General features: G+C 35.1%; 1 protein-coding gene across 2 annotated transcripts in view; it reads left to right on the top strand.

The window, feature by feature from the left end:
* Window positions 1-805: 805 nt before the first annotated feature.
* Window positions 806-12036, top strand: part of ets1 (v-ets avian erythroblastosis virus E26 oncogene homolog 1) — a 44331-nt gene continuing 33100 nt past the window's right edge. Inside the window, exons 1-2 of one of the 2 annotated variants that reach the window (XM_030152633.1) lie at window positions 806-953; window positions 4547-4623. In XM_030152633.1, the coding sequence (XP_030008493.1) occupies window positions 4555-4623 (69 nt within the window). In that variant the 5' untranslated portion in view covers window positions 806-953; window positions 4547-4554. The remainder of the gene's footprint in view (window positions 954-4546; window positions 4624-12036) is intronic. The other variant, XM_030152632.1, reaches the window with a different exon arrangement.

A 12036-nucleotide genomic window follows, 5' to 3' on the forward strand; every position in this document is an offset into this window, starting at 1 on the left:
TATGGTCTTGCAATTTAAACGGCACCACATTGTTTTTCAATTTACAGTTTTATTTTCCAAAAACAATAGAAATACATCATTTCTACATACAAATCTGGTTTTGTTCACAAACTCTTCCTGTAAAAACTACAGCTATATTTACCTCCGCCAAGGAGGTTATGTTTTTGCCAGGGTTTGTTTGTCTGTCCGTTAGTGTGCAACATAACTCAAAAAGTTATGGACAGATTTTGATGAAATTTTCAGGGTTTGTTGGAAATGGGATAAGGAAGAAAGGATTAACTTTTGGGGGTGACCGGGGGTGGGGGGGCCCACGGGGGGGGCCCACTGATGAGCCTTGGCGGAGGTCTGCGCTCTCCGAGTGCTTCTAGTTGATTTAATCGTTAACAGAAAAATGTTTTCAGATAAACAACTTTGCATTGTATTGTCACTTAGTTTTTTTATGTTGCAATTTTACAACTTTCTGGTGTTAATTCTACAGTCATTTTTTACAGTGTGAATTTAAAGGAGTGTGTAAAATGAAATATAAATACTCCTATGCAAAAAAAAAAAAAAAAAAAAAAAAAAAAAAAAGTTTGATAGTTAGTGTCCACTTTCACAGCTTTGCAATATTACAGCCAACAGTATTGCAGGAGCTGTTTGTAAGAATGGAAAAGTACACATGAGTCTATGATGAAAGCAAACCTAAAAGTGTATGAGCACAAGTTTACACCTGCACTGTGGCTACATGTGAACCTCAACTTCTGTCAGAGCTCAAAGACAACATACAGGGGGAAAAGAGGATTTGGAGAGGATTACCGTATGATCGAGGGAGGGACTAAAAGTGTGCATAATATTCCTTCCTCTGTGGGACTCGCTGTGAGCAGGTACAGCATCTGTGCAGTCCACCGCTCAGCTGTCATACTCAGCTGCCCAGCGCTTCCAGTCTGCAGGAAACTTCTCACACACACACGTCGGTAAGTGCAAAGTTTTATTTACTTAAATTAACTGGAAATGAACGCGTAGGGATATATAAGGATGGACCAGAGTGAAATGAAATGCTGACTTGAAAGTTTTTTTTTTTTTTTCGTTAGGAATTCTCTAAGCGCGTTTTTAATTGAGATGCACTACTTTCGATCTCTTTTATCTCCGCTTTTTTTTTTTTTTTTTTCGGGAATGTAACGTAAACTTCCACTTTTCAGGTCGCATTTTTATTTTTCTTTATTTCCCAGCCTTGTAAAAACAAAAAACAAAAAACAAAAAACAAACAAAAAAAAAAAAAAAACTCGTTTCTGCTTTATAGAATTAACATCTAAAACTATATGCTGACTTTAATTTCCTACTTGACGCTTTTTTTCCCCCATATTAAATCAATGACATTTATGTAAAAGTCTAAAGGTTGTGTATGCATTTGAATGATAAAACTGATTTGCGCATTATTCAATTTGTATATGGGTATTTTATGGAGTAAAAAAAGGAGCATCTGAAGCTTTTTGAGCTGCTGAACATCTGCAAGCATTGAACACTGGCACATCTTTTCTCAGCCTGTCAGCAGCTGCCTCAAACTAGATACGCCAAATTGCTTAACATATGAATGTGAGAAAGATGGGACCTGCCACTGCCCATGTACACCATTCCTGGTCTAATGTAATCCTTCAGCTGAGTTTCCACTCTCTTTTGTTGACGCTGTTTCAAGTAAACAATGTTAAGTGATAGGCAGTGTGTAGGAGGGGAGGAAAGAGAGGAAGAGGAAAGAGAAGAGGAGGAGAATGAGGAGGAGGAAGAGGTGAGGCAGATGAGAGGAGGAGGCAATTTTTATTTATTTATATATATTTTTTTTCTAAGATTGGAATAAGAGAAGACGGTGACAGAAAAGTGATGGAAATGCTTAGCTGATGAGCCTCTGAATGGATGTGTTTGATTTAGCTGATTTTTTTTTTTTTAACTACAAAAATCAACATTCCAGAAATTAAGACCTAAGCTGGAATCAGAGACTGAAAATGATGAAGATATTGTCATGATGAGTGTATAAATACTCTCAACCAATCAACTAATCTTTATTACTTTTGTGGAATTTTTCAAAACTTATTATTATTACGTAGAAAATCAAGGTCAATGAAGTTACCATATTTGGTTCCTTACCCAAAAGTGGCAAAGAATAAATAAATTGAAGAAGTAAACATTTAAAAAAAAGTACAAGAAAAACACATTTAAGGTGCTAGGAACATGTAATTTTGAACATTAGACCAACATAAAGCTGATCCAGACACCTTTTTTAAACTACAAAAATCAACATTCCGTAAATTAAGAAATAAAGTGCCCTAAGATGAAATCAGAGACTGAAACTGATGACGACTGTGTCATGATGCGAGTAGAAATACTCTCAACCTAACTAATCTTTATTACTTTTGTGGAATTTTTCAAAACTTATTATTATTACATAGAAAATCAAGGTCAATGAAGTTACCATATTTGGTTCCTTACCCAAAAGTGGCAAAGAATAAATAAATTGAAGAAGTAAACATTTAAAAAAAGTACAAGAAAAACACATTTAAGGTGCTAGGAACATGTAATTTTGAACATTAGACCAACATAAAGCTGATCCAGACACCTTTTTTAAACTACAAAAATCAACATTCCGTAAATTAAGAAATAAAGTGCCCTAAGATGAAATCAGAGACTGAAACTGATGACGATTGTGTCATGATGCGAGTAGAAATACTCTCAACCTAACTGATCTTTATTACTTTTGTGGAATTTTTCAAAAGTTATTATTATTACGTAGAAAATCAAGGTCAATGAAGTTACCATATTTGGTTCCTTACCCATAAGTGGCAAAAAAATAAATAAATTGAAGAAGTAAACATAAAAAAAATACAAGATAAACACATTTAAGTTGCTAGAAACATGTATTTTTGAGCATTAGACCAACATAAAGCTGATCCAGACACCTGTCAACATCCACATTATCCCTTTGAACATCCCTTTTTTTTTTTTTTAGATTGGAATTATAGGAGAAGACAGTGACAGAAAAGTGATGGAAATGTTTAGCTGATGAGCCTCTGAATGGATGTGTTTGATTTAGCTGATTTTTCTACTCCAAAAAAAAAATCAACATTCCAGAAATTAAGAAATAAAGTGCTCTAAGCTGAAATCAGAGACTGAAAATGATGAAGATATTGTCATGATGAGAGTAGAAATACTCTCAACCTAACTAATCTTTATTACTTTTGTGGAATTTTTCAAAACTTATTATTGTTACATAGAAAATCAAGGTCAATGAAGTTACCATATTTGGTTCCTTACCCATAAGTAGCAAAAAAATAAATAAATTGAAGAAGTAAACATAAAAAATACAAGAAAAACACATGTAAGGTGCTAGGAACATGTATTTTTTGAGCATTAGACCAACATAAAGCTGATCCAGGCACCTTTTTTAAACTACAAAAATCAACATTCTGTACATTAAGAGATAAAGTGCTCTAAGGTGAAATTAGAGACTGAAAATGACAAAGATTGTGTCATGATGACTGATGATAACTAGTCTTTATTACTTTTGTGGAATTTTTCAAAACGTATTGTTGTTACGTAGAAAATTAAGGTCAGTGAAGTTACCATATTTGGTTCCTTACCCAAAAGTGGCAAAAAAAAAAAAAAATTGAAGAAGTAAACATAAAAAAAGTACAAGAAAAACACATTTAAGGTGCTAGGAACATGTATTTTTGAACATTAGACCAACATAAAGCTGATCCAGACACCTTTTTTAAACTACAAAAATCAACATTCAATAAATTAAGAAATAAAGTGCTCTAAGGTGGAATCAGAGACCTAAAATGACGAAGATTGTGTCATGATGATTGATGATAACTAGTCTTTATTACTTTTTTGGAATTTTTCAAAACTTATTGTTGTTATGTAGAAAATCAAGGTCAGTGAAGTTACCATATTTGGCTCCTTACCTAAAAAAAAATCAATAAATCAAAGAAGTAAACATAAAAAATACAAGTAAAACACATGTAAGGTGAAAAGAACATGTATTTTTAGAACATTAGACCAACACACACACCTGTCCACATCCACACGATCCCTTTGAACATCATTCCTTACATTAGTACCATTACTTCATGGTACCTAACAAAGCAGGTACACTCACTGTTCATGCACAGGTGGACCTTACAGACCCTGTAGACCACATTGGACCTGAGTTTCATGCCTCACTATGACTGTTGCTATCACTGTTTTGTAATGTATGCAGAAATGACCAAAAATAGTCACTTTGCCGATAAAGGGTTAACTTATTTGTGTTTCAGGTTATTAAAACCTGGCTCAAATATCTTTTCCTCAGCTCTCTTTCTCTCTTTGACCCCCTATCCCTCTCCTCTAGCACAAAACAAAAGCACACACACACATACACCCACCTGCAAACACCATGTACAGCACTTACTATATATGCACACCCACAGCAAAAGTGTAAACAGCGTGTGATAGATAGTGGGTATAGGTCAGTCTACCCTGCCTCGTGTGCTTGTCTGCTGATCCCTTCACCAGGCCCTGCTTCTCCTGTCCACAGCGTCCGTGATGAGTTACTACATGGATCCAGTTTCTTCCTACCCAGCCCTTCACCCCTGTGACCGTCTGGGTGCAATGGTAAGACCTACCCTCATAAATTATCTCCATGTTGAAGCTGCCTCAGCTACCTACCACAGCCGGCCAGGAGTGTGATAGAACCAGTGTATGCATGTGTGTGTGTGTGTGTTAGCTGTTTAGCCACATGGCAGTGCAGGAATGTGTGCAGAAACACTTGTGGGGTGTGTTTTGTGTGTATGTTAGCACCTCTGGATTCCATCACGACACAGGACTGACTTTTTTTTTTGTTTAGGTTTAGTTCACCAGCGTTGCACTAATAACACTGGTCAACAACAAATTTATTGTTGAAGTTTTTTGAGCTGATTTAGGATAATTTTGGTGTGCTGAATCCAAAAATCACATTAATTTTGCTCAATCAGGTCAACTTTCTGAACTATGGATTTTTAACATTTTTGCTTACATTTATGGGCATTTTCACATCATATGATACAAAATTCTTTCATATTTCTTGCAATGAACGAGTTCTGAAGATTTTACTTTTGCCAATTTATTGATTAATATTTTTTTTAATATTACAGGTGAATGACATGGCTTCGACTAGAAGATCTTGCAAAAATAAGCCTGACATATTCTGCTACAGTTTGTAACACTTAATAAATACATCCTGTTAGAAAATGATTTTTTTTTTTCTCTTAAAACCTATTTTGGGTGAGAACTATATAAAAAAATCAACTGATAAAGTCACAAAAATGTAATCAATTTTGTGAGAAGATCAAATTTTTCAAAATCAAACCTGACCTGATTGAGAAAAACAGATGTCATTTTTGGATTTAGCGGTGCAAAATGGTCCTAATTCAGTTGGAAAAACCTAGACAACTTGCAAAAAACCTTTTTTTTGTAACCCAGTGTAACGTCTCTGTACATGCTGTTCCTCATGATTTCGTCAAAGTTAGGAAACAGTGATGAAGACAATTTTCTCCAAGGCTATGAAATCACCCTTATGAACTCCTCTGTGTTACACAACTACTAGGTTTAAAGATGTACTTCCCTTTAGCTAATCACATTGTAAATATTGAGGTCTGTAAGCTTCCAACCTGGCCTCTAACAATCATATTGGATTCAGATCAACACTTTCTCAGACTTGCCACCTGCAACTGTCTGTTTGCAAGAACACCAAGGCTGTTAAAGTCTTCCAAATGAAGCGGTTGAATACAGAGTCAGAGACATTGGTAGCTGGAAACATTGGGATTCCTGTCAGGTGAGCATTTGAAAGGTGAAGGCCAAGGAGCGGCAAAATAAATGCTTCCATTTGTATGCAGAGCACCAGCGCATTAGGATAAGAGACTGAGGTTATATGCAAATGGCAACCCCACCCTGGCCTGATAGAACACATAGAAAGATACAGCTCCCTGGGTCCTAATTGGCTCAGGTGGTGGGGCTTGCCTTAGAAATTGAGACTACTGTGTATCAGGGCAGTCTTGGTCAAAAGGTGAACTTGGGTCACTTGGTAGCTCTATTCTCTAGAATTTACATGAATTATCAGTAAAACGCAGAAGCAGAAGCCTGATGTGTGTTTACGCCTCGGTAATAACCGTCAGTGTCTCTTATAGTGTGTGCTTTGTGAAGGCTGTACCCAGAAAACTGTGGCTAAAAATGAGGTTTTAACCCTTTCATGCACACTGGTCACTACAGTGCACAGCTGTTCAAAAGTGTTCTCTTGTATATTCATGGATTTTGTTGTTTTAGTTCCATATCAGCCAACACAGCGGACGCTTATGCATCATCCCATACACTGACATTCATACCTTTACTGTAACTTTGCTGTTCTAGATAAACCTGATCTGCAGTAAGATGTTTGAGAGTAAAAAAAACTGCTAATTGTTACTAGACTGTAATTAACAGTTTGTTTGTTTTTTTTGCATATTATCTCCATGCAGGTATGTTAAAATGTGAGAAAACATCAGATTAGCAGCATTAAAAATGTTTTTATGTCATAGTTTTCACACAGTATATCAATAAATACATGTTTCTTTGGTTCTAAAACTAAATGCATGGTGTCCAGCTGAGTGGACATTTTTGTAACTCCATAAAAATAGGCTAACAAAAATCAATAGAATTATTATTTTTATGCCTAAAGAGGGATAAAAACATTCAGGAAAAAAATCATGATTAAGGTTCTCATAATTCATGCATGAAAAGGTTAAGAACAACGTGTAGCAATTAAGATAACAACATCAGGAGATACTTCATTGTAAAGACACAGAGTGGTTTTCTCCTACCTCTTATTAAGTGCTATTATTTACACCTCTGCTTTTCCTGTTAACAAACAAGTGAAAATGGATGAGCAGATTAATTAAGAGGGAATTTATAAACATGTTGTCAAGACACAGCTAGAGAATGCATTGTCAATGTTTGCAATTATTCATTTAAAAAAAAAAAAAAAGTCTTTCAGCTGTTCACACATGTGTCCTTTTTGTTCCCATATTGCAAAACATTGTCATGGCACAACATCAGATAGTACTAATAGTACCATATTTACACACTGAAAACCCCTTTCCTCACTTCGGTCAGTCACATGTTTTTAATATGGTCTGGTGAATGTGTATGACTCTTAAACAAGAACATGATCGTTTTGTTTTCTTCATTCTCATTTTGTAGACTTAAGACTGATTGAAATCACATTTTTACACCTTTTTGTTACTGGTGTTTATAACAGTACAATGAACTTTTCTGTATAAAATGCCTGTCTACTGTATGTGCTCTACATATTAAACTAGCTTTAACACTTACTTAACATGGTACATTATATATCAAATATTAACATAAAAAAACATGAGATCTTTTATTTTAATCACAAAGTTACACTCAGTCAGAACAAGAAAAGTGTAATTTTTTGGACATTTTGAAATTTCACGGAAATGCGTATGGAAATGGTAAAATCTGGAAAACAAAAACAAAAACAGCCTCCTTAATTTAGCAGAAAAGCTTGTTTTGCTTGCTTGAGGTTTCTTTTTTTCTGCTAAACATTAAATGCAACGGAAAGGCCTTTTTTTAATAAAATTCTGATCTAGCAAAGATCAGCTGACTGATCATATGTTATACTATGATAAAGTATGAAAATGTATTTTTAGAGCACTTCGTAAGGACTGATGAGGAGATGACGACACCAGATTACAGTCATTTTAGATGACGAGAAACCTCTTCTTCTACTCTGTTTATTAGGGCCATATGTGTGACGTAATATACAGCACCACCTGCTGGTTACACAATATTACACATTATTACCCCTCCCCCCAAAGGGAGGAATTGTTTTGCTAACAATTGTTTTTGTTTGTTTGTTTGTTTGTTTCATTCTTTCTTTCTTTCTTTCTTTGTCAACAATCTAGCAGAAAAATTATTGGATGAATTCATACCAGGTTTCATTTATAGATTGCCAGTGACCAAGAATACATGTGGTTACATTTTAGGAAAAGTAGGTCAAAGTTCAGATTTTTTATGAATTTTTGAAATCTTTTTTTTTTTTTCCACTCACTTACAATGGGTGAAATTTCACATGTCTGTAGCAGCAGAACTATTGGTTGAATTCATACTAAATTGGGTTTATAGATTGCCAGTGACCCAGAATAGTTGTGGTTACATTTTGAGAAAAGTAGGTCAAAGTTCAAATGTTTAATTAATTTTTTAAATCTTCTTTTTCTCCCATTTACTTATAATGGGCAAAATTTCAAATATATATAAAAACACCAATTTTGTTTCAATTTACTTCAAACTTAGCATGTATATAGAGGCAACTGATATGCTGACATCACTGCATATATAGACATGACAACATCAGACAGACTGATGCTGAAATAAGCTACAAAACATGCGAGGGGCGGCGTTTGTCGTGGCTGGCACTATTTGTTTTTATAAATGTTTTTGTGACTTTTCTGTTTTTGCTTTGACATTTAATAGAAATAGTTAATGTCTATTCAAGAACAATATTGTTTTAATATCACTATGATTCACATGTCTATTTGAATGGGGCTCATACACAAGCAACAGTGTATAATGTACTAATATAGTGCAGTATTTATTACTTTGTACAAATTAAAAACCCATACATGTGTCGTAGAGATCTATCCATGATCATTCCACAAACTTTCTCCTTCAAAGCTATTCTTCATTTAAGATTGAATAATATATTTTTGATATTATCTGCACCCTTATCTATATCAGGCTATCATCTGTCAAAATTATAAATCATCCATGTGGCTCCATCTGGGCCTAACTTTCCCCCCTTTGCTGACTTGACTGATAGGAGATAGCAGGGTCTCACGCAACCTCGAAGGAGCCTCGTAAACTGGCCTCCCTGATCCCCTGTCACGTCAGTCATCCATAAAGCTAGCTACTGATAAATGCTGCTGTGTATGGCATTGGCGCACCGCATTTGTGCACGTGGAGAAGAAACGCTTCCTTGTGAGCATGGTTTACTTGGAGATAATGTTCTGTATGCTTGTATTACATGCATGCATGTGTTTATTTATGTATGTTTACATACTCTGTGTATAAGAGGAAACTGATGCCTTAGCTGTGCTTAAACAGAGGCTGCTTATCAGATTCACTATCACTGTCATCTAGTCTGTCAGTTACACATATGACACATCATGTATGACAGCCCATCATCCAGTTTAAGTGAAGGCTATATTGTCAACTGTAGGATTGCTGTCAATGTCTCGTGTGTTAACAGTTACAAAATAACTTGTTTTCCATCAAATATTTGATAGTTGTTTGTAAAATCTGAATGGTATGTTACAAATGTGTGAGATATAACAGCCACAGTTCTGGGGGAGGGAATATATTTAACCCATAAAGACCCAAACAGCCGCTGACGACCAAACTCATCTACTGATATAAAATGTCTAATAACTGTTGATCCACTAATCCTATCAATACGTGTAAATAATTGGTGTAAAATGCAGTTTGTCATCTTTTCATGGTCATCAGATATGACCCATTTGGACGTTCAGAGGCTCCATAGTGAACGTAGAAACACTGTCATCTACAACATTGATTCACTAGTAAAATATAACCCTTAACTTTCATCGAAGCTTTTATGAACATTCACATGATCAGTGAATTAAATATAAGAAAATACCTGATGTTCACTGAAAAAAACAAAAACAAAATACAGAGGATAATGTCATAATAAATGGTCATAAATCACTTAAGAAAAGCTAAATATAGGGGGAAAAATTGTTTAGAACTGCCATAAAAGTAGCACTAGATCTTTATGGGTTAAATACGCCACACACAGATGGTCACTCTGTCCCCTGATTCAACTTTTACATCAAGAAATAGATGTTTCAGAACACACTAAACCAAAAAAGTGCATTGAAATGTGACTAGGTTGTAGTCCAGTCGAGGTTTTTTCCTTCTTTGCTTTTTTAGCTTACCGGCCGACAAGCCGTAAGCTATTGTCGTCATGCGGCGTCTGGCGTTGTCGTCTGTCGTCCATTACAAAACTTTCAATCGTTTTCTTCTCCAAAACTACAATTCCGATTGACTTCAAACTTGGTATACAGCTTCTTTATGATGATGTCAACACAAGGTATTGAAATTATTTGGATCTGGATCTGATTCTGGATTTGGTGCGACTTTGAAAAATTTCCCCATTATAAGAGATAGGAAGTGGATCGATGCAATAACTCAGTAAATATAAATGATATCCAGTGTAAATTTCTACAGTCCAGCCCTGATGGGGAGATGACCAAAACATAATGTCCACATGCTGATCAGGATCTTCTTCTGGATCCGGGAACTTACGGAAAATTTAACATGGGCTCTTATGGGGAAAACATTTCAGTCGTCTTTTTCTCAGAAACTACAGTTCTGATTGACTTCAAACTTGGTATACAGCTTCTGTATGATGATGTCAACACAAAGTATTGACATTATTTCGATCCGGATCTGATTCTGGATTTGGTGCAACTTTGACAAATTTTCCCATTATAAGAGATAGGAAGTGGACTGATACAATGAATCAGTATCAATGATATCAAGTTGGAATTTGAATTTTTTACAGATCTGATTGGAATATGACCAAAACATGGGCTATTTCTGTAATATAATAAATACACATAACTGGGTGATAATAAATGGTATCTGGATACATTTCCCAAGCTTTTAATTTGGCCGGTAAGCTACAGGGCCATTGGTTCTATTTTTAATTAACAGATTTGTTGCCCATTTTTCTCTTCTTTTTCTTTTTTTTGAGACTTTAATAGTCGCCGTTCAACTGTGTTAGGAAAAGTCTCTTTTTCTCCAGTTTTCTCTGTTTCTAATATGATAATCCCCAACTTTAATCTGAACTTTTATGAACATCTATATGATCGGTATATTAAATATTGGAAACTACCTGATTTTCACTGAAAAAACACAAAATACAGAGGAGATAAGTGACTTAGGAAATGTTTAATCTATAGAAAAATTACATTGGGAAGTGATGCAGAAGTAGCACTGGGTCTTTATGGGTTAATATTTAAGAGTCATTCAGAATTACAGGGAAAATTTGGAAAATAATATCTTCAATGTGCAGCTCTCTCCTCTTGGTCCAAATCAAAAGACTACATTTAATGTTGTTTTTTTTTTTTACAAGCTGCTGTGTTGAAACATGGAGTAGAGCAGTAGAGGAATTGAGGAAGTTTTCACAGTAGCTGGTAATTATAGCTGTTAATCACATTATTTATCCACCTACATGTCTGTGATGAAAGTCTGCATCACAGAGTAGTCCAATGAGGTCAGTAGAAACTCATAATTCATCTCCAACCACTTCAACTACAATATACTAAAAGGGGGGAGGGGGGTCTCTCCAGTTTTACGCAATGAACAAATAAATATATTTGTTCACACACCCTTGTGAGAAACATGTAAATCCTGTGTTCACATGGTTACAACAGAAATGCCCAACAATATCCATTGACATTTGTGTTTGTTGCCAAATAGGGGTTTTGATATGCTCTAAATGGTCATGTTGCATTCTTTCTCCCTACTATCTCTTATATCCACATACAATTTCATATCTGTCCTAGCTCCCCCGTCAAGTGCTGACTCTGGACTTCCCCCCCTTGGTGTAACCTCTTATGTGAAAATTTCTACGATAAGCAGGATAAAACAACAGAGCAGAGATAAACTGAACGAGTCAAATTTAGCCCAAAGGGTTATCTGTGCAAGAAAACAAAGAAAAGTTGTTGTTTATGTTTCTTTTTTTTTTTTCTTTTTCTTTTTTTAAATTCAAGGGTATGCTTTTGGACAAAACAACTCAAACATGTTTTTCCAAGATTGTTTTCAGCTTCATATGCCTGTGTGCAATCATGGTGTTTTTTTGTCAGTTAACAGAACCAGGATTAGGGAACTGCACTGTTATATGAAAATACAGACATTTTATTTATTATGTTCAAGTGTAGTTTATATGCAGCAAATCTGACTTGGAAT

This window comes from Sphaeramia orbicularis, chromosome 13 (assembly GCF_902148855.1).
Source record: "Sphaeramia orbicularis chromosome 13, fSphaOr1.1, whole genome shotgun sequence".
Classification (NCBI taxonomy): domain Eukaryota; kingdom Metazoa; phylum Chordata; class Actinopteri; order Kurtiformes; family Apogonidae; genus Sphaeramia; species Sphaeramia orbicularis.